Here is a 17,780-nt window from a genome sequence, read left to right as displayed (position 1 = left end):
CATTCTTGTGTAACTTTAAGAATAAGGTGGTTTTTAAAATCATCATTTGATTAAAATTCAATAGTAATCAATCATAAGGCGGATGGTTATTTTAGGCGCTATATCATTTTACAAGAGTAACTTCTAGTACTACTCATTTAAGCTTAGGTGATGGTTTTACACTAGCCGAGTTCTATCAATGCCCCCAATAGTGGGGGCATATTATAAAATGATGAACATGGGTCCCAATAACCAAATCACTTAAATCTCCGAGATCTAAACAAGCATAACAAAATATTTGACATAGTCCTTGTCAACCCACATATAGCTCAATAACATAGAAAACTCCAAAATAACACACTCTTGGGGTTGGGTCGATCATGCCCACAACATTCAAACACAAAATCAAGTAAAAGTGTCTCTACAACAATATTCTTATAACTTAAGAGATACATAGATAAAGCAAGTCATAAAACTAGGAGTTCTTATCCATGTATACAATCCAACTATTCAAGTTTGTGCTCACCAACCGACGGCGCCATCTTAGTCACCCTTAAACTACAATACAAAGTTACAAACTCAAGAAGTGAGACAGTCTTGGTGCATATAAATTCAATAACAAGGGAATGGGCAACAAGTAGTTAATGTAAACCACCATTTGTTGCTATTTACACCCTCTTTTAGATTGTAAAAAGCATTAAAATGGATGGAAAGTTCATCACAAGATGGGCGCGCACAAAATTTTAACTTGGAATGCTCAAATTATCCTTTTGTTAAAAAGAAAAAGAAAACGAAAGAAAGCAAAATAGATAACGGTGAGAGAAGGGTAATTTAGGTGTTTTAAGTCAAATCACATTTGCAACATTTCATCCACTTCAATACAATACAAAGTAGGTAAATTGCAATGAAATGGTGGTATGAGAGAGCTAAGTACCATAAATGATAATTTGGTCATTTGAAAAAAATAAAATAGGTGTCAGTTTATGGAGATTAAATAAAATTTTGTAAAGAAAAAAAAAATTTGAGAATGAACCTTCTATCGTTATCCTGAAAATGTAATAAAATGTTGAAAGTATTTTTTTACAATATAAAATAATTTATTCACAAATATTGTAGAACGATCTCTTCTTCGTAATTGTATGTATTCATGCATGTGAAGTGAGAAGTGGAGAAGTACTTGGAAACCTTACCAAACTTGGAGCTCGACGATTCTAGAGATAGATATTCAGGGCTTCTTCTTATTCTTTTCATAGCAGCCTACAATACAGTCTGCATGATCACTTCCAAAATTCAATGCCCCGATACAAGAACTATAGCACTTTATTTTAAGAACTTCAAGGCTGATGGGATAGTCTTTAGGATGCATTGGGTCCCTAAAAATGCATTCAAGAAGCTTTTTAGCAACACAAAACTCCCCACCAATTGTTTCCCCACACTTTTTAACTGCCCTAAGCTCACAACAACGACATATATGATTTATACCCTTATTATCAAGTTCGAAAGGATGAAGGTTCTTTGGCAATAAAGTGGAAGCAGAAGACAAAAGGGTAGGGTCATTAGCATGCACTTCTAGTATTATGAGGATAATCTTCATCATCACCAACATAAGTGTTATCGTATACTTGCTAGTCATCATATTTCTCCCACTCTAGAAATTATCCTTTTTGAACATCAAATTTATAAGCTATTTATTGGGATTAAGTCCTTGAATCACCATCACAATTGAATAGCTTGAGACCCTTAAAATACAAACTTTTTATTCAAAAAGAGAATTTTTTTTTTTTTTTTTTTAATAAGAATTGTAGCTTTTGAAAATCTGAAAATGTCCTAGTAAAATAACTCTTGGTCCAAGTAATGTATTTGGTTAGGAGCATGAGGTTTTATAATATTTTTTATGCAATTAACTTGTGACTCTTGGCAAAAGTCAACTATATTAAAAAAATTACGTAAACAAGTGAAGATGTATCATCATCCAAGCTCAAGGAAATTAAATAAAATATAAAAGAAGAGGTATCATTCAATATTCATAACATATTAGATCAAAGCTTCCATTTAAATAGTATTTAAAAGAAAATATTGGATTTTTTTTTTTTAAAAAAAAAAAAAAAAAAAAAAAAAAAAAACTAGTAAATATGCAGTATTGGAGTGCCTAGAGGGCAAAACAGCATACTATTCATTTATGCATAGGCATTATAAATAGTGAAAGTTACAAATGCAAGTGACTTGTTCAAATGTCGCATCTATAATAAAAAAGAAACAAACAAATAAATAATTACAATATGAGGAGACATTTAAAAAAATGAATCTAAATGACTCCTTGTAAAGACAAAAGTTTGTGGAACAAGAAAGCTACAACTAAGCTAGTCATGCAAAATAAAATTTATTATTTTTACATAAACTTTCGAAGTACCTTAGTAACCTCTATTCATTTGAAATTCCAAAGATCATGATCATAGTATATAATTCATAATATTTTTTGAAATAAAAGTGGCGACCTATTTTTCAACTGTATTTTCCTAAAACCCTAAACAACGGGAAATATTTTTCCATTGACAGAAAATTCTTCTTTAATTTTAGGAAAATGGTTTACGGTTTTCAAAACCGTAAACTATTTTCCGACTTTGAGCATTTCATTCTTGAATCGACGAATCATGCCAAGACCCGCCTAGGACCTCGCAGGGACTTGACCGGAACCCGTTCGGGACCTGCCTAGGACTTTATCGGGACTTGACCGGGACACATTCGAGACTTTATTGGGACCCGCACAGGACCCGACCAGACCTGCCCGGGACTCGCTCAGGACCTGGCCTGGACTCACCCGGGACCTGCCTGGGACTTGGGACCTACCCAAGACCTGATTGAACCTGCATGGGACTTGCCCGGGTGGGGCTTGGGTTGGTCCGAGCAGGTCCAGGGCAAGTCCAGGGTGGGTCCTGACCAGGTCCGATCAGGTCCTGGTCAAGTCCCAGTGAGGTCTCGGTCAAGTTCCAGGCAGCTCCCGGCGAGGTCCCAGGCGGGTATTTTTATATTTTATTTTTAAATTATTTTATATTAGTATTTTTATGTTGTGAATATAAGAAATATTTGTGATTTTCCATGCGCGCTAAATGTCGGAAAATGTTTTCATCGTAAAATATTTTCCTGTAAAAAGATTTTCCTAAAGATATTTTACGGCGGAAATATTTTACTTCGAAACAAAGAGAGCCTTAGTTTTTATGTTATTCGAAATAATGTTCTTAAAATTAAAAATTAAAAAATAAAATAAAATAAAAAAAAGGAAGAGAAAGAAAGAAACGTCTTGTTCTTCACTTTCCCATGTCAGAAACTTCAGCGTCACGTGAGAAATTTCTCAGATTCGTTAACTCCTAACTGAAGGCAAATGTGAGAAATCTTGCCGAGCAATTCATGCATCTTTCTTTTCCTTTTTAAAAGAAAACCAAATTGATTATATGTTATTCATTTATTTGTTTTTGTTAAGCAAATTGCATGTAAGTTAACTAAGTAGGGAGGAGGAACAAAATTTACACCATAAGACTATAAAATTTCCTTCAAATTATAGCAACTTTGCACCTCTAGAGACTCATAAAACCCACTTTTATTTGCCCTTTTGATATACCCCATTGGAGCTCTTGCCATTGTTGATAGGCTATTGGTGCAAAGATTTTCCATCTGGGTTTGAGTGCAAAATGGTTGGAAATCCGATGGCCCAAGTGTTTTCATCGTCACTTACTACTTTCCCTTGTACTTCTTCAAATTGCTTGCCTACTTTTCCATTGAAATCAAGAAGGAAACCTGCCCGGGTAAGAGCTGCATCCGCTGACGCAGAAAGAAAGAACAATATTTGGAGTCAAACATTGCGGCCATTGAGGGATTTTGGGTTCGGTCGGAGGAGCATTTGGGAGGGTGGGGTTGGGTTGTTTCTTGTTTCCGGCACCGTTCTGTTAGCGGTCGGTTTGTCTCGGTTGAGGGGGTTCCAGATGCGGTCTAAATTTAGGAAATATTTGGCTGTGTTTGAGTTTGCTCAGGCTTGTGGTATTTGCAGGGGAACGCCTGTGAGGATCAGAGGAGTGACCGTTGGCAATGTTATCCGCATTAATCCTTCATTGACAGGCATTGATGCAGTTGTGGAGGTGAGCTTGATGCCATCATCTTTGTGTACCTAATTTTGTTCTATGTTTCTATTTGACAACATCTCCGACAATTTTGTCACTCGAATTGTTAGCAATTTGAACAGCAAATATGAGAAAACTCTTACAAGGTTACTTAGTTAGGAGTGACAATTCGTGTTCGCCTGTCGAGTTTAGATTGTGTCGATATATGTGTATAAGATTATATAGTTCAATTATAATCCGACCTATTTTATTAAACCGGACATGTCAATTCTAATCCGACCAATTTAATTAAACGGATCAGACTTTTCAATCTTACCCGTTTAATTTCGTGTCGGGTTTGTGGGTTATGTCAAAAATTGCTGGCCCTATACCCACCCCAAGAATGTCTCGGGCAAACCGGCCTTCATACTATGACAAGTGAGCTCTCACATTTTTTATCCGTATTACCAACAATCGAGCCAAAAAAAAAAAAACTAATGGGGATCTGTTTCAATCAAGGAAGAATTCTTGGTTGTAGGTGGAAGATGAAAAAATGATCATACCTCGAAACTCAGTTATCGAGGTGAACCAGTCGGGTCTTCTGATGGAAACTTTGATCGATATCACACCGGTGGATCCAATTCCAACGCCTTCAGTGGGACCGCTGGAGCCAGAATGTGTTGAAGAAGGTGTAATTGTGTGCGATGGGCAAAAGATGAAGGGAAATCAAGGGGTGAGTTTGGATGCAATGGTGGCGATATTCACCCGCCTGGGACGTGAAGTGGAGGGCATTGGTGTTGCACAGGCCTTCTCACTGGCTCAACGAGTTTCCTCAGTGATTGAAGAGGCAAAGCCATTGCTGGCAAAGATCAAAGCACTGGCTGAAGATGTTCAACCTTTACTGGCTGAAGCTCATGATGGTGGTGTGCTAAGGGAAGTTGAGAAATTAACCAGAAGCCTCACTGAAGCCTCTGAGGAATTGAGGTGAATTTTCCAACCCTTTTTTCTTTCTTTTTTCTCATTGTGAGGTTTTTGTATCTCTCTCTTATTTTTTATGATGCAGAAGGGTCCATTCATCTATCATGACCCCTGAGAACACAGAACTCATCCAGAAATCCATTCAAACTCTGGTTTTGGCATTGAAGAACGTTGAGGTGAGATGCTAAGCTGATTACAAGTCATGAGCTGTCTTTCTTTTCTTTTTCTTTTTTCTCAATTTGTCTCCTCTTTTGCATCCTCCCACCATTGCAGAATATAAGCTCTGATATTCAGGGATTCACGGGCGATGAGGCTGCAAGGAAGAATTTGAAATCACTTGTCAAGTCCCTCAGCAGGCTATTGTGAAAAGGTGGAAACATAATAGGAGGATAATTGGATGGTTAACAAGCCTCCTCCCTTATCAATGAAGGAAAATGCTTGAGGTGTTACAATTTTTACCACATTCTTCTTATAAACTCACATAATCACATTTTATGCAAATGAGTGTCACATGAATTATCATGTGAATTTGTAAACGTAATAAGTGTTTTGAAGATTACCATGTTAAAGAATAGTAAACGTTGTACCCCTAAGAGCACTAGACATCACTAATTTTCTTTTTCCCAGTTGACAAAGCTGTCAAAGCATATAACAATAGAAATTGTTTTTTTTTTCTTCTCAATTTGTCTCCTCTTTTTGGTTGCACTTGTATTGAAGGGCTTTGATGCTAGAGGTACATGTTGCATTCCTTTTACTGGGGGGTTATCTTCAAATCCAATTCTAATGTCACTTGATGATACCCATGGTTAATTAAGAGCAAAGATAACATGTAAAAGCCACATTATATGGCCAAAAGCATAGACACCATCCTCAGTTGCTCTTATAACATCAGTGGAGAAATTTTCTTTAATCCCTCCGCTTAAACTAATATTTGTCTTTAGATCACGTGATTCTTATATGCATTTTTAAAAATGCATATAAAAATCATGTGCTCTAAAAATATATGTTAGTTTAATAGACTGGATTGAAATAATTTCTTCCAACCAAATTTGGATAAAAACTTCCTTGACATAAAAGAAGACACAGATTTTAAGCTTTATAATCAATTCACTTAATAGTTAATCCAGCTTGCTACATATTTGGTCTACAGTCGGTTAAAACTGCACTCCCCTCCTTTGCACCAAAGCAAACCTCAAAGTCTAAAATGAAAAAACTTCAACTGCATGACCACAAACCCTCCAACCCTCAGCTTGATTATCACAAATTTTATACATTAAACCGTCCGAAACGGCGGCGCCTCACCAAATTTCAGTATGTAGGCTGTCTCATAAACAGGCCGCAGTTGCAGAATCACTTGAGCATCTAAATATGCATCACAGGAGAAACACCAAACCGACAGATCACTGTTTCCCAAAGTAAACACCACATAAGCATTGAGCAAAGACAACTTCGTAATGCATTGCCGAGAAAGTTAAATGTAATAATCAAAGAAGACCCAGTTTGAAGAAAACAATTGCTAATACATAATAATACCTGTAGCTGAGTGCCAGACAATGATTCGACTGCTGATAATGCTCGAGCATATGCTTGTTAGCAAAACGGCTGCAGAGCACGTCCTTGCAGCATAAACATAACCAATTCTCATCCGGGTGTTGGCACCTTTGCACATGTCAATGATTTCACACATGAGCAGATAAATTCAATGTCTTTTATAAGTAAAGGAAATTAATTAGCCGTGCAATGGGGGCAACCCACGTACACAAGAAGTATAAAAAGAAACACGGGATAAAAGGGTAGCAAAGTTCCGCTCAAATAAGGTTTTGAAGAGACATGTCTGTATATCCGTGCTTGTTCTCTCTTGATTATATACTTCAATAACTTAATTATCATGTTAAAGTATTAATTAAATGTTAAAATTCACTATTTTCTATCCGTTTATGATTTTAAGATAAATGATAATTTAACTTGGTATCGTAATAGATGTTTTGAATTTGACCCACAATCCCACATTTTACCCTATTTTAGTTAAATATTCCAAGCTTCATTTGTTAACATATTATCTTAACACTTTTCTTATTGTAAGTGGGACTAAACCAGTGATGCACCATGCACGCTTATTAAATGTAACAAAATAAAATCTAGATCGGGCAGGAAAACGGAGAAGATTCTATTCCACCAGCAATATTTTTCTTTTAAAAAAAAAAAAAGTAGAACTCAAAACCACCATGATAAATTACTGAATAATCTAAAAACATAACAAAAACTAAAGAATTTAATCATCTAATTATTAATTTGCCAGATAAAAAATTCATATATGATTCGCTCAAAATAGAAAAGCTCTAAAAACCTTCATTAAAGATATCTTTAGAATTGATAGCATTTAAGGACTAATAAGATGGAATATAGAGATACGTTTTGAGTGTGAGTGCCAAAATCAATAGCGTTCAGTAACAACAACACAAATGAGTGTAAATTTTGGTAAGATTAGAAGGTGAAATGGAGCATGGATCTAAGAAGCAACCTGTGGCAAGGAGTATCGGGGGTGGGGATGTGAGCGAGATCCGACAACAGGGAAGCCAGATGATCGCACCGAGTCCGAGCCTCAACCCAACCCGACTCCGCCCCGGATAAAAACAACAAGTCTTCCTCTTCTTTCTGAATCAATCATTAAAAAACTCCCATTAGAACCCTAACCTAACAAACAAATACTCAAAAGAGAAGAAGAAGAATAAGAGCCGTCCGATTGATTTACCGGTGGAGCAGAGGAAGAAGACGAAGACGGAGCAGCTTCACTCGCCATTGAAAGAGGGACGGTCAATAGGACTAGACTTTTGATTAGACTAAAACTGTTCGACTAAATAGTGTTTGGCTGAAAACGACATCGTTAAGAATATTTAACTCACCATAAATTTATGAAAAAAATTCATATTTAATTACTATTTTTTTGTTTTTTATTTCAATTTAATCTTTTAAGTTTTTAATTTCAAAAATTAAATTTTAAATAGGCATTTTTATCACTTTATTGTCACTATAAAAATACAATATCATATGATTTTGAGAAAGAGATTTGAAGATGTCAATTGACCGTATATCAAGCTCCGACTGGCCACTTCATTTTCTTTTTTGTAATCTTTCTATGTGGATTACCTTTTCAAATCGATTAAAATGATTATTTAGTAGCATAACGGAAAGTCACTTTAATTCTTAAGTCAATGATAGACTTCGAGAAAGAAAGTAAACAAAAAACACAAGTATTTGGCAAGAATAAAGTGAGCATACCCACAATAATTTGAGTATGTCACCCCTACCCTCTTAACTTATGCTTCCGTCAATTTTTTTGTTTAATGAAATGCTAGTAATCGTAGTGGCGGGGGTTCATATGACATCTATCCGGCAAGTGTGTCTTGTTGCTAATAAGCCTCCTTTAAGGTCATGTCAAAGATGTACCAATTAAGCAACCAGACAATGCCTACTTCAAAAGAAGTTTATTATATGGTACCCAAAGATCTATGATTTTTTTTTTTTTTTTTTTTTCACACCGGAGATATTTCTAAAATGTAATTTGTTATTATATATATATATATATATATATAGAAGCAAAGTTGTGTGAATTACTCTTTAGGAATAAGTGATTCAAGATTTCACTGATTTATGGGGAAAAAAGAGAGTATAATTTATCCAAATACTAAGTGGGCTGGATACTGGGCTTGATTTGGGTGAACCTGCCCCGAACTATTTCCGACCCGACTAAGCACTTGAGCGAAGCTAGGGTTTTGGAGTCTGTCCTGTATAAATACCAACTTTCCTTCACTTTCTCGTCATAGAGCTGTGATTTCTTGGGTTTTGGGTTGACCTCTTGCGCTGCTCGGTTCTCTGCGATCTCGCGAAAGCAGCGAAGAAATCATGGGGCATTCGAACGTGTGGAATTCTCACCCTAAGAGCTACGGCCCTGGCTCCCGCGCCTGGTACGTGACATCGATTTTCTCCCTTAGCTGTTTGGTTCCCGAGAAAATTTTAGTCAAAAGTCGTTTGTTATTTGGTTTGTCGCTGTAATGATTGTTTCTTTTTTCTGTTTAATCTTATCTTGCTGGGTTAATTGTTGTTCGGATCTTGTGCCAAATACTCATATTATTGCGTTTAGACTTTGCTTAAACATCATGATTTTTCGTTCATCGTGCTTGTTTATCTGTTTAATTAGTAGGTTAATTTCTCTGTTTAAAAAAAGAATTTGATCGTGCTTGTTTATGAGCAAATTGGAAGATAAGGTTTTGAACAAAATAATGTTGAAAACATTACGTTAAAGGAAAATGCGGGCTTAAAAGTGAAAGACCATGAAGAGGAAATCATTGCATTATAGTATATGGAATAGATTTGTGGCCATGAGTAGATATATAAGCAAGTGACCATTTTTCGTTTCTCTTGGAAGATTTAATTGCTTGGAATTGTTGGAAGTGCAACGATTTCAAAAATATTTCAGGCAGGGTATTGTGTTGTGGACTGAGGTTTTAGAGTTCATGCCTTGTAGTAGCGATTTTGTACATGGTTTGAGGACTTGCACATTTGGGAAAAGTAACGAAGTTATTGATTTGGGATTTTGTGTTGTGCTTCTTTTGTTTGGCAGTCGTGTGTGCGGGAATCCCCATGGGCTGATTCGGAAGTATGGCCTCATGTGTTGCAGACAATGCTTCCGTAGCAACGCCAAGGAAATTGGCTTCATCAAGGTAATGATCTTTCTTCCGTGGATAATTATGCTTTATTGAGTGATCTGGTTTGAATTGGTTTTTTTAATCTGATCTCATTTTGGCAATTTTTTTCCTTCTTTCTTGCAGTACCGCTAAAGGTTGTAATCATCTGTGCCACAAAGCACTCTTTTCGGCTCCAGTGGCTGCCATTGTGTTCTCTGTGATGCCAACGAAAGTAGTTGTTTTAAGTTTCAAGGAACTTTTGATTTTCTGTTGTAGTTAATCTAATGTTAAACTTGAGTTGATTGTGGGTTTATGAACATTTTTGCATTACATTATCGAAGCTATATTAAAACTCATTATCTTCTAATTGCTGCTGCCATTACTAGCTTTTAGATATGGTGATATTACTTGTTGAGATTCTATTCTATTTCTCAAGTTAATGAGACTGAATCTTTGAAACTGACAACTAGTTCTCCCCAATGGCATTGTAGTAGAGAAGCTATAAATTCTATTCTTTTGCAAAACCCTATTTAGTTGCATCGTTAGAGTCTGTGCCTCTGGTTATTCCCCCTCTGTTGTATCTTCATTTCTCACTTCCTAGACACCATCTTCATTCTTCATTTGGAAGTCATTGATAGATCCTAGTCTGATTGACTTGGACTCCTTGATTCTGATGTTGGATCAGAAATTACCTTCTGTCAAAGGCGGTCTTCAATGTTTCGAAGAGGTTCTCTGCAAGCTGACTCCCATGATTGTTGACAAAGATGAAGGTTAGTGAAATTCTGGCCGGTGGTTGTTGCTGTTGGCCGTGGCAGCCTTCATGTTCCCAACCCAATGTTATGGGTTTTCCCTGCCGTTCATTTTGCTCTTGCATTCTCCCATTTACAGTCAAGATTGTACCACATCGGTTAGATTTACTGTTGGGGTCCAAGTAAACCGGCTCATTTTATTTCAATCTCCCTCAACTCGATTTTACTTCCTTTCTCTTCTTCCACACCTAACTCCCAACTACTATAGTAGCTGCCACAACTAGTACTAACTTTTCATCATATACAAATTTCGGACTTTCTTCTGCAACCCTAAAACTTAATTTTAGGTATTTCTCCTCCAAGGTGTTTTTTTCAGAGAAGGGTTCAACACCAAACATCAAGAGAAGCAACAAGAAAGAAATACAGTGCACTTCAGGACTTAAACCAACCTTGGATTTGTGTCATTTTGGTCTGTGAAATTGATGGACGAGAAGAGTCTTGTGGGTTGGTTTGTGGTACGGCTCATTGGATCTGTAGGTTATATATTGGAATAAACTATCTCAGCCTTTGAATTTGCTTTCCTGGTGATGGTGTAGATGAATTCAATCCGGTCTACACAAAATCTTGAGCGGATCTAGATCTAATTCAGTTTTGGGGTGGGGCCTTAGTTTTCTCATCCTTCCATGGTTAAAATTTATGTGGTGATAATAACAAACAAGCGCACAAGCACACACCCAATGCTCAGAATTAGACTAATTCTTTTGATATAGAAAGTAATGGAAAAAGGTTAAAAAAATAATAATAATAATAAAGGCCAATATTAGTTATGAAAGTTGGTATAAGAGAATTAGGGGTATTATAATTTTTACTACGAGTTTCTTGTGAACACTTATCAAGTTATAATTATGCCATTTTGTAAGTTTACTTGGCACTTACCACGTTAACTACTAAACAATTTTTTTTAAAAAAAATGTTACACATACTCTTATTATCACATTCTCAAATGCATATTCCTTAAAATTGTGTTAAAAACCAATATTGGATTTTGAATCTAATAGTGATTTGCGAGTGTGATCATTTCTCAACAATTAAATTTGATGGAGTAATGATATACATCAATCCATTATTCTTTCACATTAAAGTTGATGTGGTGTGATCTCTAAAGTATTTATTGCATGAGGATTGTTTTTTTTTTTTTTTTTGGACATGTCCTCACAAAGAGAGGGGAAAGAGAAATTCGAATTAAGTGACATCTGCTTTATGAGACGTAGTCTTCAACTGATTGAACTACCTATTAGGAATGAGAATTGAATTTTTGGTTGGGAGGATCACACCCCATCAGCTTGGATGGATGGGAGTATTATGTATAATGGGGTGATTAATAGAATTACTCAATTTTATTGTGGTCAACAGGGAGTGCCACGTCAGCTTATAAGGAGATTATAATAAAAAAATTGTAGTGCCTCAAACATTTTGTTTAAAATAAAATAGAAAATCTTGATACTACCTTGCATTTACACCTAAATCTCACACTAGAAAGTTTTTCTTTAATTTTATTTTTCTTAAGGATGAGTAACACCTAAAAGGTCTTACAAACAATATAATATGACACTTGGCAACGGCGTATTGCTTAAGGTTGACTACTTGATAGTCTTACTAATAAGAAATTAGTGTCAACTACTGTTGATTATAATAATCATATAATTAACAACTTTTTTTTTTTTAAAAAAAAAAAACTAAGTCATGCTTAAGTGCTTAATTAACATTTAACTAGTCTAAAATCTTGAACAATGCAAGTGGTCGCTAGGGTGGGTTTGCCAAGCGACAAAAAGAAAAAAGTGTCAATAATTGTTGGGTTCCAATGTTTGATTCGCAAGCAAAGTGGTCTAGTCTAGACATGACTCAATGAACTGCTTCTACGGAGAGAAGTAACGTTGTTGTAACTTAAGGAACAAACGATGTAATTTGTACTCCTTTATCACATTTCCAGTACTACTAAATGCTTTGTTGGACTCACTACTCTTATCTTATTTGAGCTCATATATATATATATATATATATTGTCGTTGGAAATACTATAACTTTTACTATAAATTTCTTAAATTGATATGATGAACGACGTGACATTTATTACGCCAATCATTAAAATGTAAATATCGTATGGTAGTTTACGTAGAACTAATTTCCATAAAATATATATAGATTGTATGGTGAATTCATAAAGGGATTGTAGTCAATGTTGTAATACCCCGTTCATTTTCCTTTATGTTGGGAGTTATATATTGGGCAACTCAGATCTCAAGCTGTTGTTTAAAACCTAACGAAAATCTAGCATCTATTCTTTGGTTACAATAGTAGTAGAGGAACATATTATTAACTTCTTTTTTTTTTTTTTTTTTAATGACAAGGAATCTATGTAGGGTCACTTCATGTACTCACTATTGTTGGTTAAACCTTGGACACGTACAAAGCGCTTCATCCACATGGATTGGATAAGATTCTAGCTTCATTGACTGGCATGACCCCAAAGAATTGTTTGCATCCAAAAAAATTCGAACGTTAGACCTAATAAAAATGACATTAAAACTAACTGGTTTACCACTTGAACCAAACCTTTAAGGTTTGTAATAATAACTTTTGCAAAGCACAGGCAGCCTTAGCTTTGCTTGGAATATGTTTATATACTCTTCTTCACTCTAGAATTTTTGTGGGCCATCACTTGTGAACATAGCTGAATATTCTGCAACTTTTCTTTGGAACCATTCAGATGACCATTTTACACCTAGACACCTAGTGGCTTGCGTTAAATGGTGTTCAAATCCTGAGCTTCTTTTCCTAATAATTTTGTCTTCAAGTTAAAGTCTACATTTTGGTGGCTTGCCATAGTGTTTTAAACCTGATCAGTTGTTAAACCAAAGAAATTTTACAAGAAAAACAACGATCCAACATCATCTCTAAAACCCTAAAAGTCGTTGACCAAATGGTTGCGTTTGTTCCATCGACTTTTAGAGTCGTCGTGGATATTTACTTTTAGCGACGCCAACAAAGGTCGTCGCTGAAAATCGATGAAAGTTTCTCACGAGAACCGATCTGCCGTCGCAGATATCATCTTTTCAGCGACGACACTGGTAGTTATTGCGGTTATTATAAGTATGAAACAGTTAGAAATATGATTCTGCAGAACCAAAATTCTCTTGGCCTTTGCTTTAGACATGAAAATGAAAGGCTTATAATGAGTCAGTGTCAGCTGATATGATGCAGCCTAACAAATCAAACAACTGGCGTGCCCAGAAAACAAGCTTACATCTTCACTGACAGAGAAAATTGTCTACAAATAAGGAAAGCATATTTCACCAACCTTCTTGACTAAATTTTTCTCCTCATTTTTAAGGCATTTAATTTCTTCTAGGTTTCTTCTTAAACAAACAAATAAACAATCTCTTCTCTGGATCATTCAAGTAAAATTCTTGTAGCCTTATTACTGCCCCCATTGCAGCAATTTTACCTTTAATCAATTTTTTTTTTTTTTTCTGTGGGAAATAATATGTGGCATCTAGATCTTGTCTATGTTATGTGTCAATTATTGGGAAGGATGTTTGGCCCAGTGACACAGGCATGGCATTTGAAAAAAATGGTTGTACCATAAATGAGTGACAAGTATATACTATTTTCCATTTGATTGGTTGCTGACATATTCAGTTCAACCAAATATCTATAACACATAAATTCAAAAAAAAAAAAAACAAATATTATACATATATATTTTATTCTGTTTCTTGTCAATCATTGTAAAATGATCTTTTATTAAGATCCCTTGCAAGTTAATATGTTAGTGTATATATGTATATAATTAATCGTTTATTAACGTGTTTCTCTGTTTCAGATATCTCTCGGCACACTCTCTTCTATAGTTCGAAAAATTCAATACTTGACTCGAACGACTTAGCTCGGCTCGATTACGGCGCTAATTGGTACACAAATAAATATCTAATGTGGGGATGAAGTGGAAAGGAGAAGCAATGTATAAGAAATGCTAGAGGGTGCAGACAAAATCATTTATCCTAAGCTTATAACCATGCGCAAAGCAACTAACTATTGCCGAATAAACAAACATCACTTAGTGGTTGTGTTACTTTTAAACCAATTATTCTATGGAGTGTAGCTTAAGTCACATGTGGCTTCAAAAATTCCAAAGCCAACATCATTTCATAATATAACTAAACATTATTATTTTACATATTTTTGCTCCCCTCGTGTTCAAAAATAGTAGGTGATCGAATTTGTAAGGTGACTCAACTTGGATGGGGTTTCTCAACAGCTCCATGAATGTCGGTCAGTAGTATAATCATTAATTTTGATTGGTTAAAGTAAAGTTATTATAATTCTGGATATTGTAATTATTATTTAGGTCTAAACAATTAAAAGTGCTAATTAAGCTCTATGATTGTGTCATCGTGTGTGGATAACATATGTTGGGGTTATCCCACATCGGTTGTGGAAGGGGTTGGTAGTTAGTTTATAAGTGTGAGGGAAAGCCTCACCTCTTAAACTAGTTTTTGGGGGTTGAGAAAGATCCAAGACCACCCAACACTGATATCAGAACCCAGGTTTACCAACAAGTCTCGGTCCAACAGTCCACAAGAAAAACGGATTGTCGTTATTCCGACTCAGGGGGAGATTGGTGTGTGTGATGCATTTTTTTCTTTTCTTTTGTCCCTAAGCTTGTGTTTGATGCATCTCATAAAGGAAATTTTTTTAACTAAATGACAAAAATTTCCTCAAAACCAATCTAAAGAAAATATCCTCAAACCCATTTAAAATAGTGCCAAATGTCTATTAACATTTTTGTCCTATAGTAAATATAGACATATAGTAAACTGATTTATGTCTTTAGAGTGGTACTCATATCATGTAGGATGCTTTTTTTCTTTTTTCCTATTTACGAATAAGATCAATTTGGCTAAATAATCATCACCTTTTTATATGGATAAATGTTAAATATTAAATCCACATTTTATTGGACTGATCATGTGGCAGTTCCTATCATCTCTATTTTTTTTTTTTTTAACAAATATTGATTCAGGAGCTAATAGGTGATCAAATTTGTAAGGTGACTCAACTTGGATGGGGTTTCTCAACAGCTTCATGAATGTCGGTTAGTAATATAATCATTAATTTTGATTGGTTAAAGTAAAGTTATTATAATTCTGGATATTATAATTATTATTTAGGTCTAAACAATTAAAAGTGCTAATTAAGCTCTATGATTGTGTCATCGTGTGTAGATAACATATGTTGGGGTTATTCCATATCGGTTATGAAAATAGCTAGTGGTCAGTTTATAAGTGTGAGGGAAAGCCTCACCTCTTGAACTAGTTTTTGGGCGTTGAGAAAGGTCCAAGACCATTCAACACTAATATTAGAGCCTAGGTTTACCAACAAATCTTGGTCCAATAGTCCACGAGAAAAATGGATTGTCGATGTTCCGACTCAGGGGGAGATTGGTGTGTGTGATACATTTTTTTTCTTTTCTTTTGTCCCTAAGCTTGTGTTTGATGCATCTCATAGTAGCAAATGTCTATAAACATTTTTGTCCTATAGTAAATATAGGTATGTCTTTAGAGCGGTACTCATATCATGTAGGATGCTTTTTTCTTTTTTTTTTCCTATTTACGAATAAGATCAATTCGGCTAAATAATCATTACCTTTTTGTATGGATAAATGTTAAATATTAAATCCACATTTTATTGGACTGTTCATGTGGCAGTGCCTATCAACCTTTTTTTTTTTTTTTTTAACAAATATTGATTCAGGAGCTAATAGGTGATCAAATTTGTAAGGTGACTCAACTTGGATGGGGTTTCTCAACAGCTTCATGAATGTCGGTTAGTAATATAATCATTAATTTTGTTTGGTTAAAGTAAAGTTATTATGATTCTGGATCTTGTAATTATTATTTAGGTCTAAACAATTAAAAGTGTTAATTAAGCTCTATGATTGTGTCATTGTGTGTGGATAACATATGTTGGAGTTATCCCACATCGATTGTGAATGGGGCTGGTGGTCAGTTTATAAGTGTGAGGGAAAGTTTTACCTCTTTAACTAGTTTTTGGGAGTTGAGAAAGGACCAAGACCACCCAACACTGGTATCATAGCTCAAGTTTACCAACAAGTCTTGGTCCAACAGTTCACAGGAGAAATGGGTTGTCGCTGTTCTGAATCAAGGGGAGATTGGTGTGTGTGATGCATTTTTTTTTTGTTTTTCTTTTACCCCTAAGCTTGTGTTTGATGCATCTCATAAAGGAAAATTTTTGAACTAAAGGACAAAAATTTTCTTCAAATCAGTCTGAAGAAAATATCCTCCAACCCATTTAAAATAGTGCCAAGTGTCTATAAACATTTTTGTTTGATAGTAAATATAGTAAATTGATGTATGTCTCTAGAGCGGTACTCATATCATGTAGGATCCTTTTTCTTTTTTCTTTTTTCCGAATAAAATCAATTCAGCTAAATAATCATAACCTTTTTGTATGCATAAATGTTAAATATTAAATCCACATTTTATTGGACTGATATGCCAATGCCTATCATTTTTTTTTTTTTTAACAAATATTGGTACTTTAGTCCAATAAAATAAATGTATAGTATGTAGCATTACTCTTTTGCGTGATATCTCCAATTTTCTTTCAACTAAGTTTATTAAATTAACATTTTTCCTTAAAAAAATATATCCGATTAATATACTGAATTTGGGAAATTTTATCCAACTTAATTTACAAGAAAAACTTTACCCCATTCAAAGTTAATAAAAGATATACTATTAGATTCATAATTCAATCAATGTAGTTTTGTCAATACCTTTTTTCTTGTCCATGCTTTGGATGTCTTAAAACAATGGATGAAATATTAACTTATTACACATTATAAAACAAAACAATTTTGTCCATATTACGTTGGGATATCCAAAAGTATGTTTTGTTTAATCATTGGTTTTCTCACTAGGCATAGACAAGTATTAAGGAAAAAACTTTATGGGAGGGAAATGGAATGGATTAATTTTGTTTGAATATAAGGATTAGAATAATCTAACACTAACATGCCTCTTTTATTTTATTTTTTGGGCTTTTATTTTAGTATTATTCAGAGCAGTCTATTTGCAACAAAGACCTACCCATCACCTATCTATAATACTAGACCTTCACCCTCTCCCACTTCTGGACAAACTGATCACTACCATTCAACAATGTTAGAGATGGGACTCCAATGATTTTTAAAAAGAAAATATCTGGCATAATAA

At 34.8% G+C, this 17,780-nt stretch overlaps 3 protein-coding genes and 1 long non-coding RNA gene across 5 annotated transcripts; 2 read left to right on the top strand and 2 right to left on the bottom strand.

Moving 5' to 3' along the window:
• Positions 1-342: 342 nt before the first annotated feature.
• Positions 343-4,718, bottom strand: LOC132176914 (uncharacterized). The gene is made up of 3 exons (XR_009439683.2): positions 4,634-4,718; positions 1,170-1,352; positions 343-537 (listed from the first exon to the last, which is right to left on the bottom strand). It is a non-coding gene; the product is annotated as an uncharacterized LOC132176914 (long non-coding RNA).
• Positions 3,575-5,414, top strand: LOC132176913 (protein TRIGALACTOSYLDIACYLGLYCEROL 2, chloroplastic-like). The gene is made up of 4 exons (XM_059589073.2): positions 3,575-4,109; positions 4,609-5,054; positions 5,134-5,224; positions 5,322-5,414. The coding sequence occupies exons 1-4, from the start codon at positions 3,666-3,668 to the stop codon at positions 5,412-5,414; spliced, it is 1,074 nt and encodes a 357-aa protein (XP_059445056.2). The 5' UTR covers positions 3,575-3,665.
• On the bottom strand, positions 5,040-7,887 carry LOC132176912 (histone deacetylase-like protein). 2 transcript variants are annotated; one of them, XM_059589071.2, is made up of 4 exons: positions 7,801-7,887; positions 7,570-7,703; positions 6,582-6,707; positions 5,040-5,361 (listed from the first exon to the last, which is right to left on the bottom strand). In XM_059589071.2, the coding sequence occupies exons 1-4, from the start codon at positions 7,846-7,848 to the stop codon at positions 5,283-5,285; spliced, it is 387 nt and encodes a 128-aa protein (XP_059445054.2). In that variant the 5' UTR covers positions 7,849-7,887; the 3' UTR covers positions 5,040-5,282. The 2 variants fall into 2 exon arrangements, with proteins under 2 accessions (XP_059445054.2, XP_059445053.2); XM_059589070.2 differs by lacking the exon at positions 5,040-5,361 and adding an exon at positions 6,114-6,451.
• A 977-nt stretch (positions 7,888-8,864) lies between these two features.
• On the top strand, positions 8,865-10,100 carry LOC148586157 (small ribosomal subunit protein uS14z/uS14y/uS14x). The gene is made up of 3 exons (XM_088515897.1): positions 8,865-9,013; positions 9,670-9,769; positions 9,878-10,100. The coding sequence occupies exons 1-3, from the start codon at positions 8,952-8,954 to the stop codon at positions 9,884-9,886; spliced, it is 171 nt and encodes a 56-aa protein (XP_088372023.1). The 5' UTR covers positions 8,865-8,951; the 3' UTR covers positions 9,887-10,100.
• Positions 10,101-17,780: the final 7,680 nt, after the last annotated feature.

Source organism: Corylus avellana, chromosome 4, assembly GCF_965113065.1.
Source record: "Corylus avellana chromosome 4, dhCorAvel1.hap1.2, whole genome shotgun sequence".
Lineage (NCBI taxonomy): Eukaryota > Viridiplantae > Streptophyta > Magnoliopsida > Fagales > Betulaceae > Corylus > Corylus avellana.
Note: the sequence above shows the minus strand (reverse complement) of the source record. Positions and strands in the feature narration are given on the sequence as shown.